Here is a 22359-nt window from a genome sequence, read left to right as displayed (position 1 = left end):
CCTTTATAGATGATGTTTGGATGGATGGATGGATGGATGGATGGATGGATGAATGGATGGAAGAAACTCCTCACATTTCAAGCTGTAGTTGGCCACTAGTCCCCATCTACATATGGCTTCCCTGAGGTCACTGTCTCTCAAACATGCATAATGCAGGGTCTGGCTGAGAAGAGAGAGGGGACACAGTAATCAACAACAGAAAGGGGTTCTGGGTAGCAGACAGGCAGAGACAGAAGGCCTGAGCAGGGCAGGGACTTGGCAAGCATCCGACAGTGTTGTCTCCACTCACTGACCTTTCCTCTCTGGTTGGAGGCTCGGGTTTCAGCCTGCTGTGAGGAAAGGTGTCCTGTGGTAGCAGGAGACTCAAAGTGCCCTCTTTCCCCTCAGTCACATGCTGTGATCACCCAACTTCAGGGTAAAGGGTCAGATATAGGGCCTGCAGCCATTGTTCTAAGGAGATTAGTGTCACAGGCAGCCTGTCTCTCCACCTCATTCTCAGGATTTCTCTTTTTATTTCTGAAAGATCCCTGTAAAGGTAAAAGGTTAAATATTAGTCAAGGGCTGGGTTCTTGTGAAATTGTGGAGATAAGCTCAGGTGGGACAGAAGACACCCACAGCAAGTTTATTTGACAAATTATCCCTTCCTTCAAACATCTCCCATCCCCCAGCACTACTGTGGAGCTGACTGAAGGAATCTTTCTGGTTGCCTTGACAAAGTCCCCTCCTAAGGAGATGATTTTGTGTTTTTTATTCCAGCCTACCAGGAGGTGGCCACATCCCCCCCCCCCCCACACCTGCTGGGGGAGAGGAGTTTCTGTGAGTTGTCCTGCTCATCTCTTATTTCCCTCCAAGTACTTTGCTGTCTCCTCTCCACCATGCCCTCTCCTCCCCTTTGGTAGAGGATAATTTTCTTCTCTGTGATCACAATCTGGTTCCTTAATCTGTAATCCTTACCTATCCCTGAGCCTCATGGGTATTGTGTCCTAATCTTCTTTTCATGTATCAGTCTCTTTTATCCTTAAGTCATTGCTTGTGTCTGCCTGAATTCCTAGGGCCCCAGGGGCCCAGCCTTGTATTTAGCAAGCCTCAGGGCCCTGAGGAGAAGCAGATCACAGGCCCCGGTGCTTAGAGTGACTTGGGTTGGATTGTCACCAGGCATGTGATCCTGAAATCCTTTTTGAATTGAGTAAGATAAACCAAATGTGTGTTTATCAGGATGTCTCAGTCCATCTGGAACATTCGAGTATTTACAAGATGTTCTCCCTGTTCAGGCGCTTAAAATCCTTCCTCTGACAACATGTTTTGGTTCTCCTTATATGACACCATCTTGGATAACAGCTCCTCCATGAGGAGTCAAGAGTTTCTACTCTTGAAGTCAAGTTTCCTGTTGCCCTTTTGGCTCTGTACAACCATCTGGGGATTGTGTCTTCTTTTGATGAGATTCCTGGAAAACAGGGGAGATTCTGTGCATTGTAGAATGTGTAGACTAAAATGAGATTACAGGTCTAATGATATGGGGCATTTTCTTTATCCAAGTATTAAATATTTGTTGAGCACCTGCTATTTGCAGGCACTAATGATGCCCTGGGATTAAAAGCTTGAAAAGTCACAGTCCCCGCCTTCCTGGCCTACATGAAGACAGAGAAAAAGGAACAAATCATTATAATACAAAGAACTAGATGCCAAAACTAAATATAAAGAAAGTGGTCTGGGGGTAGAGAGGAGGGGCAAACTTTGTTCCTTGTCTATAAAATGCAGCTGGTATATCTTACCTTGCAGTCACATTGTCAGGAATAAGTAAAATAATAAAGACTCACGAACAGGTGACATTTGAGCTGGATCTTGAAAGATGAGAAGGAGCTTGCCAGGTAGAAGAGGTGCAGGGAGAAAGGTTACAGGCAGATAATAACATCAGGTCTTTACCCTTACTGAAACTCTCTCAGAATCAAGTAAGGTTGGAAAACTCTTGAAAAGTAAAAGGGCAGTTTAAGGATCAAGTATTGATATAACTTGATTAGCTGTTCAAGTGAAGTCAGAGGCCTGGCCAGAGCTTGAGAAGAGATCTGGTGTTTTTTGTTTTTGTTTTTTAATAATTTATTTATTTAGTTAGCATATAGTGCAACAATGATTTCAGGAGTAGATTCCTTAATGCCCCTTAACCATTTAGCCTATCCCCCCCTCCCACAACCCCTCCAGCTACTCTCAATTTGTTCTCTGTATTTAAAAGTCTCTTATGTTTTGTCCCCCTCCCTGTTTTTATATTATTTTTACTTCCCTTTCCTTATGTTCATCTGTTTTGTATCTTAAATTCCTCATATGAGTGAAGTCATATGGTATTTGGCTTTCTCTGACTGACTAATTTCACTTAGCATAGTACCCTCTAGTTCCACTCATGTAGTTGCAAATGAGATCTGGTGCTTTTACATATATGACTTTTACCTTTAGAGGACTAGAGGGAGAAATAAGAGGATTTTAACTTCCCTTTGTTCTCAAGCTCTTCCTAAGCATGTATGAGTCCTGTTCCTATGGCACAGGCTCCCCCAGGTTGCTTGGTGAGTGTGGTGGTAGGATTCAGCCTCTCAACTCTCTTCCAGCCCTTGGAGGCTCCAGGTTGTTGGGATCTCTGTGGGAGCCCTATGACTCCTAGGAAATAAAACAGAGTTAAAAGCCTTCATGCCACCAAAGAAGATATAGGGATAGTGGCAAATAAGCACATGAAAACATACTCAACATCATTACTCACTAGGGAAATGCAAATGGAAACCACAATGAGATACCACTGCATACCCACTAGAATAGCCCAACTTTTGGAGCTGACAATACCAAATGCTGAAAGGATGCAGAGCAACAGGAACTCATCCTGTTGTCACTGGTGGGAATACCACCTGATATAGCCACAACTACCTGTTGTCACTGGTGGGAATACTAACAGATATAGCCACTCTGGAAAGCAGTGTGACTGTTTCTTATAAAGTTAAACATACATTCAGAGGGCGTCTGGGTCACGCAGTCAGTAGAGCATGTGACTCTTGATCTCAGGATTGTGAGCTTGAGCCCCACGCTGGATGTAGAGATTACTTTTAAAAAAATTAAATCTTTGGAGCACCTGGGTGGCTCAGTCAGTTAAGCGTCCCACTCTTGGTTTCTGCTCAGGTCATGATCTCACAGGTTCATGAGATCGAGCCCCGCATCTGGCTCTTCACTGTCATACAGAGCCTGCTTGGGATTCTCTCTATATATCTCCCTCTCTCTCTCTGCCCCTCCCCTGCTCATGCTATCTTTGTCTCTCTCAATTAAAAAAAAATTTAAGTTTAATAATAAAACCTTTAAAAAATAATAAAGTTAGGGGCATCTGGGTGGCTCAGTCAGTTAAGCATCCAACTCTTGACTTCAGTTCAGGTCATGATCTCATGGTTCGTGGGTTCGAGCATTATGTCGGACTCCACGCTGACAGTGCAGAGCCTGCTTGGGATTCTTTCTCTCCTCTCCCTTCCCCCCCTCTCAAAATAAATAAATAAACTTTAAAAATAATAATAATTTACCTTATGACTCAAAATCTCACTCCTGGGTATTTACTCAAGAGCAATGAAAACCCTTCTCAAAGATATCTACAATCCATTTAAAGACTTCTGTGCAAGTGTTTATAGCAGCTTTATTCATCACAGCCCCAAACTGGGAGCAACCCAGATGTCCATCAGCCAGTGAATAGAAAACTGATACATAAAATGGAGTACTACTTGACAATAAAAGGCCTAGACTATTGACATACACAGCCATACATGAATGGATCTCAAAAGCATCACAGAAAGTGAAAGAAGCCAGACACAAAAGGCTACATATTATATGATTCTGTTCATGTGACATGCTAGAAAAGGCAAAACTTTAGTGAAAGAAGCCAAATTAATGGTTACCAGAGGTAGGGGAAGGGGACTGACCTCAAAGGAGCACAGTGTACAAGAGAGAGCACTTTTTAGGGTGTTGGAAATGTTCCGCATAAAGAGTGAGGAAGTGGGGCACCTGGGTGGCTCAGTCAGTTAAGCGTCCAACTTCAGCTCAGGTCATGATCTCGCAGTTTGGGGTTTGAGCCCCACATCAGGCGCTGTGCTGACTGCTCTGAGCCTGGAGTCTGTTTCAGATTTTGTGCCTCCCTCTCTCTGCCCCTACCCCGCTCGTGCTCCATCTCTCTCTCGTAAGTAAATACACATCAAAGAATGTGGAAGTGATTAAATAATGAAACATGTTTGTTGAATCTCATCAAACTGTACACTTAGAAAAATGAATTTCACTCTATGGAAATTATACCTCAGGTAACAAAAGATTCCCCTAACCTCTATTGCCCCAAATTCAGGCTGAGGAAGATGACATTCAGGATCTACCAGCTGCTCAGGGCTCCTCCTGAGCATAGTGACCTGAAAACAAAGCCCACACTTGCACCCTGGTCAGATGCTGATTTTCCCCAAAGCCAGTGCCCACACTTACATGCCTGCTTCTGGCTTTCAGCCCTGGGCAGGGCATGCTCTGACCAAGCTCTAATTTGTGGCACATAATCCCCATTTGTAACCCATTAACCTAGCCAAGGTTTCTGGACACTGGGCTGAGCTTTAGGGAAATTTGGCTTGCCCGTTACAATCCCATCATCAGGAGCAAGGAGCGTTTCTGTTTCTGTGCAGAGGGCCTCATTATAGCCCTGAGGGTATGTTTGGGGATCTGTCATTTCAGTGCTCCTCACATGGGTCAACTGTTCCAGTGTTCGCTGGGCCACCCGAGTTCAAGACATTTTCACAGCTGGGAAGCTCCTGGCCCTGGCCCTGATCATCATCATGGGAGTTGTACAGATCTGCAAAGGTGAGTATCACCTGAACATCAGGGCCCTACCCAACTCTCCACCCCTTGCATGTACATACCCCTTCACACTGTCTTTGAACATGTGCACACCCTGAGATTTCCCAGTTCTGGCCTTGAATGACTTTTCTTCTTCACTTGCTTGACAAAGGGAAAAAGAAACCATTTTTCCTGGGGTGGTTGGAAGTTGAGCATGCCCCACCTGGGTTGCAGAATTTAGTTCTCCCATGCTGACCTCATGGCTCTAGCATAGCTAGGTAAAGACCCCAGATCTCTGGACTCCTGTTGCCCTCTTGCCCCAGCCCCAGGAAAGCTCCCTGCATCTTATATTGTATGTTGTCCATATCTTAAAATGAGGAATGGAGGAGATTTTTACACATTTCAAAATACTCATAATCTCTACAAGAGAGAGCTCGACATTCCTGGGGCCCCTGCCAACATTCCCCACTGGATTTGGTCCTTTCCAAGCCCGAGTCTGTATTTGGCTTCCATGGGAACCATGGCACCACTAGGCTCTGCCCAGTGTCACTGCCTCCTGGAGAAAGTCAGATGACAAACAGAGAGACCTCCCATCTGCCTACAAGCTCTAAAGGCCTTGTGGGGTGCCTGGATATTTACTCCAGGAAACTAATTAAAGTTTGCTGTTATTTCAACCAGTTATGTTAAGTTCTTTAGCAGGTTATATTGTTTAAAGAAATTGTTGTATGTACTTACCTGGCAGGGGAGATACCATGATCATGAAGGTGGTATTCCCAGGGCGAGTCTTATCCATTGTACTCCGGATGTGTTGACCCCTGCGATTTCTCCAAATGTGAGAAACGTGATTACATAATTTGTGGTAGTGGGGACTATGCTCACGCTTTCCCCTAAAAGAAAGAAAGAAAGAAATCACTGTGCTATCTTTTCAGAGATAGTAAGTTCCTCCTATTCTGGTCCCAATGCTTTCTCCTGATCACTGTAATCTTATTTCCTGTCCAAGTGCTGGATTACAGATGAATAAGTAAAATATGGGCAGTTAATCCATGTCTCATTACAGTGTCATCAGCAACCTTTCTTGAGGGCCCACTGTGTACAGGACCCTGTGCTAAGGGTTGGGAAAGCAGTAGAAAATCTCTTTGCTGAAGGACTTTGTCCTCAGGGAATCTATACCATGAAGAGGGAGACCAGACACACACCTTAGAAAGAGATAGGAGGATATTGACAAAGAAAGAGCAAGCATGAACTAATAATGGCATTATAGGAGTTTATGTGTGAGTGTTTGTTGTTCTTCATGCTTTGTGAAAACTGTGTGGCAGGAGAGCCTCACAGCTCACTAGGTACAGAGCACCTAGACCTTATTAAAGTTACGCACTTAGAAAGCAAACCTTCATATGCTAAAACGGCAACTTCTGGATGCTGGGTGCTCAGCAGCAAGCATTGTACTCTAATCTCTAATAATCCCCCTGGATTATTTTTTTGGTTTAAGTCAAGCCTGAGGCTGGTGAGCAGTAGCTACACACCCACATTGTATGTTCTGTGAATGCTAGCTCTCTTGAATTTGGATACTGGTTATTTTTTATAGAGTGTAAATCAAGTTTTATATTCTACAATACAAACAGGTACCTATCTGTTTCTAAATAAAACTGTTTACATTCGTATAAAAAAGTAGATATAGATATATCTTAGATACAAAGGAAGGTGGTCAGGAGACTGCCAATGACCCTAATCCTGTATCTCCAAATCTCAACAAGCCAGCCCCCCACCCCCCACCTGCCCCAGATTTACCCTGCCCTAACCAGTGACCACCCCTGGCCTTTCTTTCCAAGTAAATTTGCCTTTTAAAAGAACGTTGAGCACTGTGCTTTGAACCTGAGTCCCCATTTGGACTCCTGGTTAACAGGTTCTGGGGAAGTCCTAGATCTCTATTTCCCTGCTCCTTTTGGTCCCACTTCTCCGATGTGTGGGGTTCACTGGAGACAAGACAAAGAGCTGGACCATCACTGCAGGGAGGGGCCAAGAGGGGACTAGGCAGGCTAAGGGCCGCCAGGCCTCTGGCTTATCTCTCTGAGCAGCCTCCTGCCCCTTGCGTCCACAGGAGAGTATTTCTGGCTGGAGCCAAAGAACGCATTTGAGAATTTCCAAGAACCCAACATCGGCCTCATCGCACTGGCTTTCCTTCAGGGCTCCTTTGCCTACGGAGGCTGGAACTTTCTTAATTACGTGACTGAGGAACTTGTTGATCCCTACAAGTGAGTTGAAATAGCCCAGCTCTTCCCAAATCCCTCAAAAGGTCATGGCACCTGCTACTAGGAAAAGGGAGCCAGGTGTCCCCTGGCCACTTCTCCACCTCCAGCCCCATCTGACCATGACCTGGTCTATTTTAAAGAAAGAGTTATTTCCTAGGAACTTTAACCATTTGCCATACACCCTGCCAGGAGGAGAAAAATGATGCCATGACGGTCCCAGAGCAGATTAAAAAGTTGAAACAGGGCTGAGGAAACACCACTGCCTTAGAGGATGAAATGTGCCCTGAGAGGCCTCCAGACATCTTATTTACCTGTCTTGGGACAGGAGGGTCTTTGTGTCTTGAGGCAGGGGAGAGAGGTACATCATGGAGATTCCAATCAGGAAGGGACCAACAGTATGGAGCATATTCCCAGCCTACGCTGTTTCATTTCCTTTAAATTGTCCTGCCCATATTGAGACAAATCCACCCCCCCCCCCCCAGGGAGAGGGAGCATCACAGAAAAGTGTAAAGTCAGCTGCACTGCAAAGTCAGTTGTGTGCAGAAAGACAAAAGGCACTCCCCAGATCCCATCACAAAGCAGGTGGTCCCAGGTGCCAGGCCTTCCCCCTCTCACCTCCTCTCCCTCTACAGGAACCTTCCCAGAGCCATCTTCATCTCCATCCCACTGGTCACATTTGTGTATGTCTTTGCCAATGTCGCTTATGTCACTGCAATGTCCCCTCAGGAGCTGCTGGCATCAAACGCAGTCGCTGTGGTAAGAAATCAAACTCACAGTCCTTCAAACCAGGAATGTTGACATAGACTTGCCTGATTAGCCCCACTCACTTTTCCCTGATCCATGGATTTGTGGAATTGGAAGTCAACCCAAGTACTCAGGGCAGAAACCACATCTTCAAGTGCCTAGGAGCAAACTGACAGCCGTGTTGTACCTACAACAGCAAAAACGGCAGAGTTGTCTAGTTGCCACAAACACTGTATGGCCTGCAAAGCCAAATTACTTACTATCTGACCCTTTACGGAAAAAGTTTGCTAACTCCTGATCTGGGGCACTTTAAACTCTAAATGTGATGATCATATAAAGGAGGCAGGCTCCTCCTCAGAAAGATATAATCTAGCAGAAGACAACACCATTTCTCTCTGCCTTCATTTCTTCCTCGGGAAATCATGCAGCCTGATTCCTTCCCTCATCAGGGAAAAGTGTGTGCCCGTAAATAGTCAGAAAGTAGGAATGGTTTGTGCTTTTTGGGGAAAGAGATCATGTAGATCCAAGGCACTGGGGTCTTTGATATCCAGGAAAGACCTGGGAGCCATGCCGTTCCCTCACCTGGCTTCACCTGGGCCTGGATGCCACCCTGCCAAGCTGTCATCACATGGCTTATCTCAGAGGACTGTAAAGAAAGAGGTCCTTCAGTGGTAGCCTGTTTCCATGACCACCAACCAGCCTAACCCAGCAGGACATCTACTCTAAACAACCCCTCCCCCATAATGTGCTAGAAATTGAATGTGTACTTGGCTCAGAAAACAGAAAAGGCTAGTCCCCTGACATTTTATATTCCTTCAATATATGAAGACTAGTCTGTAGCTTCACTGTCTTTTCTTTCTCAGCCTATGTAGTGGCTTGTTATCATTTTTCCCTTCTTAGCATATTATTTCTATAAATTTAGAAATTCTCATTCTATGAATTAGGATCCATTTCTGTTTTACAGATGGGAAAACTGAGGCTCAAAAATTAAGGACCTTGTTCAAGGTCTCAGAGCTCCAAACTGTTGGGCCTGCCTGTCTTCACTCGTGTATAATGCACATGAGGCCCAGATTCACACAGCTGGCTTCTAGTCCTGGCCCTCCACTTTCTGGGTTTGTGATCTCAGTTTGTGCCTTAGTTTTCTCATCCATAAGACAAGGAAAACAAATGTTACCACATCATTGTCATTGTTGTTGTTGTTGTTATTATTAGTATTATTATTACCACCATGCACTGTCTCCTTCAGTTAATAGCCCAAAACACTGATTAAATGCCCACTGTGTGGTGATCAACATGGGAAGGGAAGTGGCGGTGTGGTGCAGAAGGGGCCTGGGGCCTGCAACCCTCCCCTCAGGACCCTAGTCAGAGAGACTCAGCAAGGATAGAGATGGGAGGGAGCATTCCCAAGAATGATGTACAAGTGGAGGGTTGTAACCTCTCCTTTTCTGCTCACCCCCTTGTTTTCTCTCCCAGACTTTTGGAGAGAAGCTCCTAGGGGTCATGGCCTGGATCATGCCCATTTCTGTTGCCCTGTCCACATTTGGCGGAGTAAATGGGTCTCTCTTCACCTCTTCCCGGTGAGTGTTGTCCAGGCCTTTCCTGGACCAGGGGCCATTCTGCTGTGCTTATTGCTCTGTGTATATGTGGGGTATTTGTCTCCATCAGCAGGGGTCTGTGTGGGCACCTGGGTGGTGACCTGGTAGGGGGTGATTGCTCACATAAGGGCAGATGTGTGTCAGCTTGGATGCAGAGGGGTGTGTGCTGCTCACGTGGTTACCTGCGATGTGTGTGGCTTCACATGTAGTGGCGAGAAGCCCCATCCCACCTCATTTCAGTAGGAGCCCAGGGCTGAGGAGGTCCCAGGCCACCTGATGCAGTCCTAGGTCTGAGTACTGTGACTGGCAGCAGGACAGTGTCTCAGCTGCAGCCTCAGAGCCCCTTTGCTACTTGACTAGAAACAGGCTATGCTGGCTAGAAAGGAACCCCACTCTACAAGGGACCAGGAGGAGCATGGGCCTGGGGCTTCTGGGCTGGTGTCTCATGGAAGTTCTGGGACCAGCCCATAGGTGGGATGGATCATCTCTGAGTGCCCTGCAGCTTCTCCTTGCTCAACAGACATGTGGCTATGGGCAGCCTTCTCATGGTCGCTCAGGAGACTAGGGCAGAGTGTGTGAAGTAAGAGAAATGTGGAAGAGCTAAAGGAAAGCATTTGTCCAAAGCCATGCCCCAAACTCCCAAATTCTCAGGGAAGCCAGAAGTTCAAGTGGGTCCAGGAAGCCCTAGCTCCTGCCTCCACACCTCTAGGAATCTGGCCCCTCCTCAGTGTCTCTTCTTACTATCTCCGGAATGGGCTATTGAGGCCGGCAGACACTGGATAGTTTCCATTGGTGTGGTTCTAGGGGTTCTCCCAGTTTTCTTAGAAAGTTCCCTGCCCCCAGGGCACAGTTCTACTGAAAAGATACAGTAAAAGTGGTGTCCCTGGGTTTAGCTGCTTCCAAAGCCACCTATCCCATCAGGGAGGAGTTCTCATGAAATGTCAAAGGAGTACCATGTTTTCAGGATCCAGGGCAGGGAAGAGGGAGTGTAGGTATCCTCTTTACCCCAGGACCCTATGAGACTCACCCACAGCAACCTCGTGTGCGTATTACACAGGAGCAGTGGCCACCTGGAGGCCTCAACCGAGGGCGAGCAGTGGAAGAGCAGTGACCCATGAGGCTCTCTGAGATCTATTGGAAGGAGAGTGACTGGCTATAGTCACTTTAGAGTGGGGTTTGTCCCTCAGGCAGGCCAAGCAGTGGTCTGCGTGCATGTGGTATAGCTGTGTATGCATGCAGGACACAGTGGCCCTGGTGTGTGAGACCTCTGATTCAGAGGCACAGCTCACCTACCAGGCCTCCTCTGCTCATCTTTCCAGTTCCTTCCTTCCTTCCCCCTCCTTCCCTGCTCTCTCTTATTCTTTTGTGTTTAGTGTATGGAGAGGATGATCCTTCCTGAGGAATAGGAGTGTGTGTGGCGTGTGTCATGCTTAATGTCATTGTCTCTTCTGTTGTCAGCTAGCTGGGCAAGAATTGTCTCTTGTGAACTTGACACTTGAAAATGCTGTTGGACCTGGACAGTTACACATGGTCCTGGCTGCATGTGGAGGAGGGATGTGAATGCAGAGCCCTGGCTATGTGCATGATGAGGCCCACAGAGCACCTGTGGCTCAGTTGGGTGCATGAGGCTGCACCGTAGAGGGGCGATATTGTGTGGCTGCATGAAACTAGTGACAGTGGCCTAGGAGGTTGATGATGGCAGCTGATGGTGATGCACATGGGTACTTGGGGCCATAATGGACTCCCACACTTCTACCAAACTGCTGCTGTTAGCTCCATCCCCCTCACACACAAATTACAATGTAAGTGACAGTTTTTTTCAGAACACCTAGCATGCTGATTCTGTCCTTTCTGTCCCCATTACACCATCCCCTTCCTCCAACCTCTAGGTGTTTCTTTCTCCCTACAAAATTCTAGAGAAAAGAAAAAGCTAATCCGCACTAATATGTAAATGACTCCCAACAGCTTCTTGTATTCTTTTCTCTCAGAAAAGGGACAGAGAAGAAGCGTTCCCTTATGTTAAACCTTCTCTTTTTAAAAATAAACTTTTAGGGCACCTGGGTAGCTCAGTCGGTTGAGTCCGACTTCAGCTCAGGTCATGATCTCACAGTTCATGAATTTGAGACCCACATTGGGCTCTCTGCTCTCAGCACAGAGTCTGCTTCAGATCCTGTGTTCCCCACTGTCTTTGTCCCTCCCCCACTCATGCTATATCTCTCTCTCTCAAAAATAAACATTAAAAATTTTTTTAATAAATAAACATTTTTTTAAATTAACTTTTAGGGGCACCTGGGTGGATCATTCGGTTAAGTGTCTGACTTTGGCTCACAGTTTGTGGGTTCGAGCCCCGTATTGGGCTCTGTGCTGAGATCTTGGAGCCTGCTTTGGATTCTGTGTCTCCCTCTCTCTCTGCCCCTCCCCTGCTCATTCTCTCTCTCTCTCTCTCTCAAAAATTAAATAAACATTAAACAAATTTTAATTAATTTTTATTTTTTTTTTCAACGTTTTTTTTTTTTTATTTATTTTTGGGACAGAGAGAGACAGAGCATGAACGGGGGAGGGTCAGAGAGAGAGGGAGACACAGAATCGGAAACAGGCTCCAGGCTCCGAGCCATCAGCCCAGAGCCTGACGCGGGGCTCGAACTCACGGACCGCGAGATCGTCGCGGGGCTCGAACTCACGGACCACGAGATCGTGACCTGGCTGAAGTCGGACGCTTAACCGACTGCGCCACCCAGGCGCCCCAAATTTTAATTAATTTTTAGACATCAGTAGCCTGACCGTGATATTGTACTATAGTTTGGCAGTATGTTACCAGTAGAAACAGGGTGGATACCTAGGATCTCTCTGTATTATTTATTCCAACTGACTGTGAATCTACAATTCTCTCCCCAAAAAAGTTTAATTTTTAAAAAGTTTAAAAAATAATTTTTATTCCAATTATAAATTCCTTGTCTATTTTAGAAATTAATTTTTTAATAAAGTCTAAGGAAGATAATTAAAATTACTCATAATCCTATCACCCAGAGATAATCAGTTGGTATGTTTTTACATGTCCATAATTTCTAAATTAATTGGAACCATACTGTATGGAACCATACAGTTTTCTATCTTGCTTTTACCATTTGACATTGTATTGTGAGCATGTTCTCATGTGATCAATTTTTTTAACATTATTATGACTGTAAAATATTCCATATTAATAGATACACCATAATTTATGTAATCAATCTCTTACTTTTGGGCATTTAGGATATTTCCAATCTTTTTTATCATTAGAGTATCTTTGTATACATACCTTTTACTAACTCATTATTCATTTCCTTAGGATGGCTTTTTGGGGAATAGAAAAAGTAGCTTAAGGATATATAAATTTTTAGGTATAATAAAATACAATATGTACAATACAATAAAATACACAGATGTAAGTGTTCAGATTGATGAGTTTTGAAAGATGTAGACAGCCATGTAAGCACCACCCAAAATGAGATATAAAATATTTCCATGTATCACCCAAGTTTCCCTTTCTGGTCTACCACCCATTCTCCACCCCCAAAGTAGCAACTACTTCTTGACTAGGATATCAGTGTTTTTAAGGTTTTCCATGGACAGACAGTTCAATTCCCATGTATCAGAGAACCTGTATCCCTCGAGAATGGGGGAAGCACATTTTTAGAGGGATTAAAGCATTATGAGGCCCGTAAAGTGAAGGCACAATCATCAGTAACCCCAAACCACTCAGACCATACTCGGGGTCTCCATGCACCCAGAATCCATCCATTATCCACTGGCTGCCTCTGGTCTGCCTGCACCTGCACTTGTGAACGTGGGTCCTGTGACAAGTGGGCTGGAGTGTGCATGGGAAGGTGGGTACCTGGTTGGGGTGGGGAAGATGCTCCTGTGTGAGCAGAAGGTAGGCATGGATGAGGGAGACTGGGCTGGGGAGGGACCTTCCTTAGGTGGTCCATGGGCCATCCCAGGCTGACTTCCTTTTCTTTCTACCAGGCTATTCTTTGCTGGAGCCAGGGAAGGCCACCTTCCCAGTGTGTTGGCCATGATCCATGTGAAGCGCTGCACTCCAATCCCAGCCTTGCTCTTCACAGTAAGGGCCCCTCCTTCTGCCAGTCCTATATACACCCTTTCTCTTAGCACTTGATTTGAGCTGGGAGCTCACACTTCCCCCACACACCCCTGTCCCCCTCTGGCCTGCTCCTAGGTTTCACTGGGTCTTAGATAATCTGGCAAATGGCATGAGTGGGCTTTGTGAATATCAAGAGAAAGAACAAGGAAAAACCCTGAGTCATGAAACACCTTCAGGCTCTCATCCTGGCTCATTTCTATTCTCCCATCCTTTTGGGTCAGACTGAAGGGACTGTCTCATGACTCTACAGCCTCATAAAGAAACTTCTCCTTTCTTGGCTTTCCCCTACACCTGCTGCTCACGGAGTTGCAGCTTTGGGCCCCTGCTCCTGACCAATTGCTGCACACTCCCAGCACTCCCCTCAATCTTCTTACCCCAGGAAGCTCTGCCTATCTCTTGGAAAACATGACTGAAACAAATTCAGTGTTATGCGTAGGTACACCAAATAAGAAAATCATAAAGAAAGGAAGACTAGTAACTGAAAATGAAGAAAAGGAAACTTGGGACAGGGAAGAAATGAGGGCAAAATGGCCCCGAGTAGAATCATTTGGAGGGGTAAAAAGAAAGAGCAAAGACTTGTCCCCACTGAGTCTTTTGAGTTATTTTTTTTTTCTTTCTGTATCCTGAATACAGTATTAAAAATGATTTTGTTCCATCAGAGAAGCAGTTAGACCAGGATAATAGAGTTCTCAGGAGTCAAGTGGAAACATTGTACAACATGAGGGGAGTTTCAGAATGTTCAGATACAGGATGAAGGCCATCTGATTGGTTAGCTGTGAAAGGTGCCTAGAGACCACCTAGTGCTCCCAGTGACCCACAGACTTGTTTCCAGTTTGAGCCATTGGTGAAGTCCTGTGACTGCAAGGCAAGTATAGTCAGAATCTGGTTTATTTGCCTGTTAAAATCTTCTAGATTATTTTCACCATCAGATCTTACAAGAGAACTGAACCTTCTCTTGGCCTTAACAAATTAACAAAGGGGCAGAACATGGTTCTGAGAGAGCCACTGAGATGATTTTGAAGTTGGAAAGTGGACTCTGTCAAGAAAACCTCATGGGGCTGTTATGAGAGTTAGATGGGTTAATATTTGTAGAACACTAAGAACAGGGCTCGGCACCTAGTAAGTGCTTTATAACTGTTATAAACAGTTTTTTTTTTGTTTTTTTTTTTTTTTTTTTTTTTTGGCTGGGATTGTTATAAAACTGTGATATTTAAAAAAGCGGGGCGGGCGGGGGGGGGGAGGATAATGACTCAGGAGAAGAGATTGAGGGTAAGAATAAAGCTTTAATCTGCAGTTAACAATCTTCCCTAAGGGACTCAAAAAAAAAAAAAAAAAACAAAAACAAAAAAAACCAGCTTGAGCTACAACCAAGGAAGAAATATAAATGAGACCAGGGCAGACGTAGAGCCACTGTCGCCAGTGTAGCCAATCCAGTTGTTTACAGCCAGTATCTGTTCTGATTGGTTAGTGCCCATGCCATACCAGTGCTTAAATATTTTTATTATCACTCCTGCAATAAGAAAGAACTTACTGGCAACGAAGGTGTTAGCAATGGCCAGGGTGACTAGGGGATGCTGTAAAGTCTCAATTTTGAGACATTCATCATAAAATGGTGTTGTCTTCCTAGAGGCAGAACAGTCCCCTGACCTGTAAATAGCTCCTCCAGTGTCCAAATATCTTTCTGATTACTGATGAGTTTCTCCCATTCTCTACAGTGCATCTCAACCCTGCTGATGCTGGTCACCAGTGATATGTACACACTCATCAACTACGTGGGCTTCATCAACTACCTCTTCTATGGAGTCACAATTGCTGGACAGATAGTTCTTCGCTGGAAGAAGCCTGACATCCCCCGCCCTATCAAGGTGCTGCCCTTGGGACCCCCTCCATCTCCTCTACTGGTTCTAGCTGCAGCCCAGATTTTTAAATCACCTTGTTATCAGCTGCTGACCACAGATCATAATTTCTATGATGGTAGCAGACCCTCTGGGAAGCAAGGGTTATGTATAAATGGGGCAGCCATTTCCATTTTCCACTGGAGACAGGACCAGAACAAATTGCAGCTGGAAGAATAAGTTAGATTAAATGTACTTTCATCAGGTCATTTCTTTGTTTCCTATGACTCTTATAAACTCCAGTTGATTTTTCCAGACTCCCTTATCTCTCCAACATTTCCCTGAATCTGCTGATCTGTCCAGTCTCCTCCTTATCCCTCCAGATAGCTGAGTTTACTTGAGCTATGTCTCCATCCCAGAATGAGTTTCCTTCTCCCATCTGCCTATCCAAATCCTAACCATTTTCCACATAGGCCTCAAGTTCCTCCTCTTCCCTGAAGCTTCCCAGTCCACCCCAACCCTCCATGTGCCTCTCTTGTTAAACTACTAGGGCCCTATAGGTAGTAGGGTGCTTGGTGAACCTATTGATGGCTACAAGAGATAATTGTGTGGTGGGAATGAATGGGGTTGCTCAGAAAAAAATATGTGAGAGCACTCTGGGTTCTCCTGCAAATTGGAAGAATAGAGTATATCCCTGAGCTATTTGAACAATCCTATTCTAGAAACAGAGAAGACTAGATCCTTCCAGAAGATTCTTCCAGCTGAGGAATTCCAGCTCTTGACATCTGTTTTCCACCACCACTTTCCTACCACTCTTAGAAAGCCTGCTAGGATGACAACATAGAATAACCCATCCCTCCCCCAACCCTTTCATACCCTCTGAGAAGAGATGACAGGGAAGAGAAAGGCAGCTGAATCTAGAGTCTTGAAGAAGACTCTACTGGGAACTCCCACCTGTGGCCAACCAGATAAGATGAAGCCCATAGAGCTGATGCTTCTTTTTGAAAAAACTGAGGCCCCTGACTGTCTTATACTATGGTAGGTTTCCTGATTTCTTGGACCTTGGCAGATTTATCTTCTCAAATGGCTAGAGAGACACATTGAGACTGATCCTGGGATTAGATCTTTCACATTGAGAGGGATGGACATTTGCCCACATGGTGCCCAGATGAGGGCCCTGCCTAGAACCGGGCAAGGGTAAGGAACCTGACATATCCAGGCCAGTTCCTTCTTTCCTCTCCCTCATTCCTCCACTTCTCCTCCACCCTAGGACCTCAGCAAATATATACCAATATACCAACAAGCTTATCGATCCCCATGGGCTTCTATTATTGCCACAAACACATGGCATGGATGACAAGGTGTTGTTTCATCCTTCCCAGAAGAGAAGATCCAGTGAAAATCATTCCTTCCCTAGTTCCCCTCTCCTATTCCTATCCCACTACCCAAGTTCACCAACATTTGTTGACATAGCACTTGATCTGTCAGGCCTAAGGGTGTGGAAGCCACAGAGCTGAGTGAAGTCTACCCTTTGCCCTCAAAGATGCCTCCCTATAGGTTGAGAAGAAGGAGGATGCCCTGATCCTGGGGCCCCTGGGGTCCACACAGCTAACAGCACCTCTGCTCCACAGATCAACCTGCTGTTCCCCATCATCTACTTGTTGTTCTGGGCCTTCCTGCTGATCTTTAGCCTGTTGTCGGAGCCTGTGGTGTGTGGCACTGGCCTGGCCATCATGCTGACAGGAGTGCCCGTCTATTTCCTGGGTGTTTACTGGCAACACAAGCCCAAGTGTTTCAATAACTTCATTGGTGAGTTGTTGAGGGCTCTGGATGGATAGAGGGCCTTCTGGTCTGGACTGGGTCTCCTGGTCAGGAGTCCTAGGCTGGTCCACAGAGCTCCGTAGAAGAAGACAGGATGAGAAAGGGTGGGTGCCTTCCCAGAAACCTCTGAGGAGGGGAGAACAGCTGAGGTTTGCACACAGACCTTAGACCTATAAGAAAATAGGCAACTTGACAGCCATCCTGCAGGAGCTGCCTGAGGTAGAGGCCAGGGAAGACCCTGGAACTGGTGGTCAGCAAGTGTAGGGAAGGTGCAGGACTAAGGCTTTTATGGGAATGGGCAGCCAACAAACAGGCTTCCCAGAGACAGAGGAGGTGGTAAGGTGGCTGTCTCCTGGAATGGAAGTCTCCTGAAGGTGTTGGCAGCTCTGCTGAGTCTACATCTGGGGCAGGAGATCTGGGCAGGGCCATAGCCTGGTTGGCTGTGTTGATGGGATGCTCAGCACTGACCTGTTCTGTGTAACCTCCCATAGAGCTGCTAACCCTGGTGAGCCAGAAGATGTGTGTGGTTGTGTACCCCGAGGTGGAGGGGGGCTCAGGGACAGAGGAGCTGAATGAGGACACAGAAGAACAGCGGCAGCCCATCTACCAACCCACTGCCTGCAAGGACAAGGACTCGGAGCAGCCCCAGCCCTGAGGACCACCATCCCCTCTCAACTGGCTTCTTCTTCCTACACCCCCTTTTTGCCCTCCTTCCCGGGCTGGGTCCCACCCCAACACACACACACACACACACACACACACACACACCCCTCTGCTTCTGTCAAGCAGGGGCAGGACCTGGGTGTGGGTGTAAAAAACTATAAACAAAGACACTGACATTTGTACCCAAAGAACCAGTTTCTTACCACCAGGGCCTATGTCCAAAACCCTTGTGAGGGTTTGCTCCAAGCAGTGGGAGGAGAGAGGAGCTGCTGGGGGTATCCTACAGGGCCTTCCTGCACCGCCCTGGGGGCTCAAACCCTCACTTGTCTCCTCAGGAGCCCAGTTCAGTACTGCCTTCCCTCCCCATTCCTGAGCCCAAGGGAGGCCTCTGCTCAGAGAAGTGGAAGCAACAGTGAGTCTTTTGGGGAGGGACAGACTCAAGCAAATCTGTCATCTTTAAAGGTCAACTGGAGAGACCCATATCCCTCTCCCTTCACTAGGAACCCAAGAAATCAGAGAGATGCTTCCCTCTGTTCTCTCCTCTCCCCCTCCCCAGGTACCTCCCCCCACCCCAGCTTGGGCTCCCTGGCTAGAGCAAGGTTCCTGTCGGGACACCACCTTCCTACTGAGCTAAGGACCAATGAGCAGGAGAACTGCCCCCTCCTCCTAACCCCAAGCCAGGCCTGTGGAAGAGATTGGGAAAGGCTCAAATTGCAGAAACCCAGCCCTGCCCCTGTCTCCTGCATCCTGACCCCCATTCGGTGCCAAAGCTTCCTGAAGCCAGAAAGTCTTCTTGTTTTCAGTGTAGTGGACATTTTTCTCTTGATGGCAAAGCTGCTCAGCTCCTCTTCCCTCCCTACTCCCACGAGAAGAAGCAGTCACTCCATTATCCCTGCAGCCATGCCCCCAACATGCCCACTGCTGGCACCCCCATCATGTCCTTTTCCTCCTCTCTGGCTTGGCTCTGGGACCAACCAATGTGAAGGCTCCCCAAGCCCTTCAGGCCTGAAACCCAAGCCAAATCAGCCTTAAGTCACCTCCCATCCAAGAACTGGACCTAAAAATACTCCCTGATTTCTAACCGTCAGGATAGACCTGGTATGAAAAGCCTTCCTGGAATGGAGGGTGCTTTCCCACCCACCCCTCAGAAGCGCCCATCCCATAAGCTGGAAGACTATTTGGGGAGAGAGTGTCTTCTGAAGGCTAGTTCATCCCTCCTCCCCCTACTCAGATACCCCCCTTTTTTGGTCCCACCACTGCCTGTCTTTAGACAGCCTCCAAGACAGGATGAAAGGACAGTGGCAGAAGGTACCCATTTTGGAGACACATTCTCTATGGTATGTGGACTTCTGGCCATCCTGTGGGCAGAGGCTGCCTTTCCCTGCACTCCAGAGGAAGGCCACCATGTTTGCCCTTCCTGCCACACTTGCTGTGCTAAGGACTAGGATCTTTTCATCGCAAAGCAGGATCCCCTCTTTCCTACCTCCCTGTACCATCTGCTTAGACTAGAACACGTGGGGAGTGCTCCTGGCTTGCTTGGCTCCACCAACTCCCCACCTGGCCTGCCTGACCCCCCATTGGTGAGCTGCCAGGTTTGGTTTGAGTTCTGGTCCCTTCCAAGTGGAGGGCAGGATAGGGCTGGCCCCTCAAGGGTCAGGGAACCGTCCTCCTGTTCTCTGTTCTCATTCCTCCAACCTCCATCCCTCTTTTAATTGTTGGGGTTGATTTGTTTGTTTGTTTCATAAAGTGAATGCCTTACTTTTTTGGATAAATATTTTTGAAGCTGGTATTTCTATTTCTTTTGGATTTTTTAATGTAAGGTTGTTTGGGGTGGGGGGAGGGCCTTAGTTATACCTGGATAATAATCTTCTGTCTTTGAGTTGGTTGAGGGTTAGAGTTCGTTTTGTGGAGGGTTTTTTGTTTTTTGTTTTTGTTTTTTCTTTTGATGTAATAAAATTTTAAATGGAAATGAAGTTGTTGGTGGTAATAACTCAGTGATCTTCTGAAACAAAGTCCCCAGGTGTTTCCTATCTCATGAGGATGCTTTGGTTGCCAGCTTCACCCCAGAATGGCCCTTGCTCTGTTCCAGGGACTCAGTGCCAGTACAAATACCACCTCTTTGGGTTTGTTGTTGTTGTTGTTGTTGTTGTTGTTGTTTTAACTCCCTCTCGTTTTGAACCAAAAACTTTCTCATTGCTTCAGTAAAATCAGAAAGTGTTAAAGTTCCTACTTTACCGAGAGCCCACAAACTAGCTGGGAAGAAGAACCTCCTCACTGCCCAGTTGGGGACATGGATGACAGACAGCACTAAGTTGAGTGGAGGGAGGCAAAGGCAGGGTGGTTCCCCAAGGCCGGATCAGCAAAGGCTTCTGGCACCAGGACAGCTGGCACCAGGTGGGAAAGGAAGGGACAGGCTGAGCTTGTGGAGAGATGCCAGGGAGACTTAGGAAAAGACCCAGCCAGATACAAGGGGTTTGACAGGAGGGACTAGGAGGTGAGACACAGTCCCCCTCAGCTGCACAGAGCAGACTGAGAGGACCGTGTCTAGTTAGAAGACTAGGAAGGCTGCTGAGTGAGGACAGAGGAGGGAGCAGGTACAGTAGGAACAAGTTCGCCTCGTGCTTTGAGTTAATTGCTGGAGGAAGTTGATGGGATTAGGCCCAGTCCTTGCTTGGAGTGCCTCCTTTGTGGGCAGCCTCCCAGCTGCCTGTCCTGGGGCTGCATTACTCCAGAGCCAGTACTTCTGGCAGACATGCGCAGGGGAGGGGGTTATTAAGACATCACCCTCTACCATCTAGGACACGTGAGGACACAGGCAGGCAAGATGCCTCTACTCCCAGTCCTGGCCTGGCCCCAACACTCCTCATTTATGGCTGGCATTTCTTCTAGACTCAGACTGGAGGTGTGCCAGTCACAAGGGTACAGATGCTTGGCTCTGAGTCCCAGGTCAGCAGCCACTAAACAGCTTGTGTCCTTGGGCAAGTCACTTAACCTATATAGCACTTTTAGAGAAAAGGAAAAGAAGAAAAAAAAAAAAAGGATTAAACCTATTCTCAAAGAGTCCTTCAATCTCCCAGCCCAAGGTTGTCCCCAGAGAGCAAGGGCAAAACTGGGCAGAGGCCAGTCTTGTGCAAGAGGCTTCTCTCCAGGACTCAAATCCACCCTTTTGAACCCCCTCTGCCCCAATACACATACTTTTCCTCTCCATGTTGCCTCATTCCAGCAAGTCTGGCCCTTCCCAGTCCCCTCTCACCCTGTGGAGACACTTGTTCCTATCCACTACCACCATCCCCCTAAGGTGACATTTGCTGACCTTTTTAACCTGGTCAAATGGGAAAATGTAGTCTCCTCCTGGGCAACATGCATTTATTTTTAACCTGGGCTTTTACCCTGTCTTAACCCTGTCAGTCACTTTAATGGTAGGAATTCAGATGCTCTGACCTTAGGGACTTTGGGGGTCACTGAAATCATAGCTGCTTGAGCATTCGTTAGTCACACAACATATCTTAGAACCATCGTGTCCAAGGGGTTTGTTATATGCTATGAGAATAGCAAACTTACTCCTGAATTTTCCAAATCAGCACAGATTTCAAATACTTAGTCCCGCTGACTCCATGAAAATATTCATACTTGACAATCCACCTCTACTAATTATAATTCAGGCAATATGGTCAGCTGAAGAAGTCCAAAAAGTGGATCTGACCTTACCCTCAAGGAGCAAATAGTCTATGATGGAAAGAAGGCACATGACATGTACATGTGCACTTTCAGGCATGGCTGACTGCCCACACCAGGTGGACTTCGAGCTGAGTCCGCCAGATCCCCAGAACCTGTATGGTGCCTGGTGCCTACATGCCCCAAAATACCTGTCAAGTTAAGGCATCGGATGAGGCTACAGATAGTTTGTCTACTTAGGAGACACAGATAAACCACAAGAGGTGGTCAGAGGAAGGGCAGAAGAAGACTGAACATTTACTGATAAGTTGCTCTCTATACATTATCTTATTCAAAGTAATTAAACAATCTAGCAAAGTAGACTTTACTACTGCCATTTTACAAGTAAGATTAAGTAACTTGCCTGAGGCCCCCCAGCTGGGAAGTGACAGAGGCAGGATGTAAGCCCAGTTCTCTCTGACACTTGACTGCCATGTTTGGCTGCCTCCCTGTTGGAAGGACCTGGTGAAGGAGGTGACTTTTGAACTGAGGCCTGTTACAAAGTCACTAAGATAATATATCATGCATTGTTTCAGTTAATGCAAACAGGTAGCAACTGAAGCAGCACAGGAGGAAATGATCCTGCTGGCCAAGGAGGCTTCTTTCCACTCCTGAGTAACTCCATGGAATCCAAGAAGCCCTCTGCTCTTAGCTGGCACTGCCCTCCCCTCCCCTGTTCCTGTCCAGTACCCACTCCTCCCCTGCAGGGACATCCAGAATGCAACCTGCCCCACCCCCACCACCAAGCCCCTCGGTTACTGGGAAACACTGATGTCAGT

The 22359-nt window shown here is 46.7% G+C and overlaps 1 protein-coding gene and 1 non-coding gene across 6 annotated transcripts in view; both read left to right on the top strand.

Annotated features, from left to right (window-relative positions):
- SLC7A8 (solute carrier family 7 member 8) overlaps positions 1–19839 on the top strand; it is a 78084-nt gene extending 58245 nt beyond the window's left edge. For 4 of the 5 annotated variants that reach the window (XM_042942736.1, XM_042942735.1, XM_042942737.1 and 1 more), the window contains 8 exons: positions 4720–4845; positions 6917–7070; positions 7700–7823; positions 9285–9388; positions 13412–13508; positions 15263–15412; positions 17014–17191; positions 17695–19839. In XM_042942736.1, the coding sequence (XP_042798670.1) occupies positions 4720–4845; positions 6917–7070; positions 7700–7823; positions 9285–9388; positions 13412–13508; positions 15263–15412; positions 17014–17191; positions 17695–17858 (1097 nt within the window). In that variant the 3' untranslated portion in view covers positions 17859–19839. Of the gene's footprint in view, positions 1–4719; positions 4846–6916; positions 7071–7699; positions 7824–9284; positions 9389–13411; positions 13509–15262; positions 15413–17013; positions 17192–17694 lie in introns of those variants that run through there. The other variant, XM_042942740.1, reaches the window with a different exon arrangement.
- LOC122223405 lies at positions 5549–5710 on the top strand. Its single transcript, XR_006204282.1, has one exon. It is a non-coding gene; the product is annotated as a U1 spliceosomal RNA (small nuclear RNA).
- Positions 19840–22359: the final 2520 nt, after the last annotated feature.

The sequence above is a fragment of the Panthera leo genome, chromosome B3, assembly GCF_018350215.1.
Source record: "Panthera leo isolate Ple1 chromosome B3, P.leo_Ple1_pat1.1, whole genome shotgun sequence".
Taxonomy (NCBI): Eukaryota; Metazoa; Chordata; class Mammalia; order Carnivora; family Felidae; genus Panthera; species Panthera leo.
Note: the sequence above shows the minus strand (reverse complement) of the source record. Positions and strands in the feature narration are given on the sequence as shown.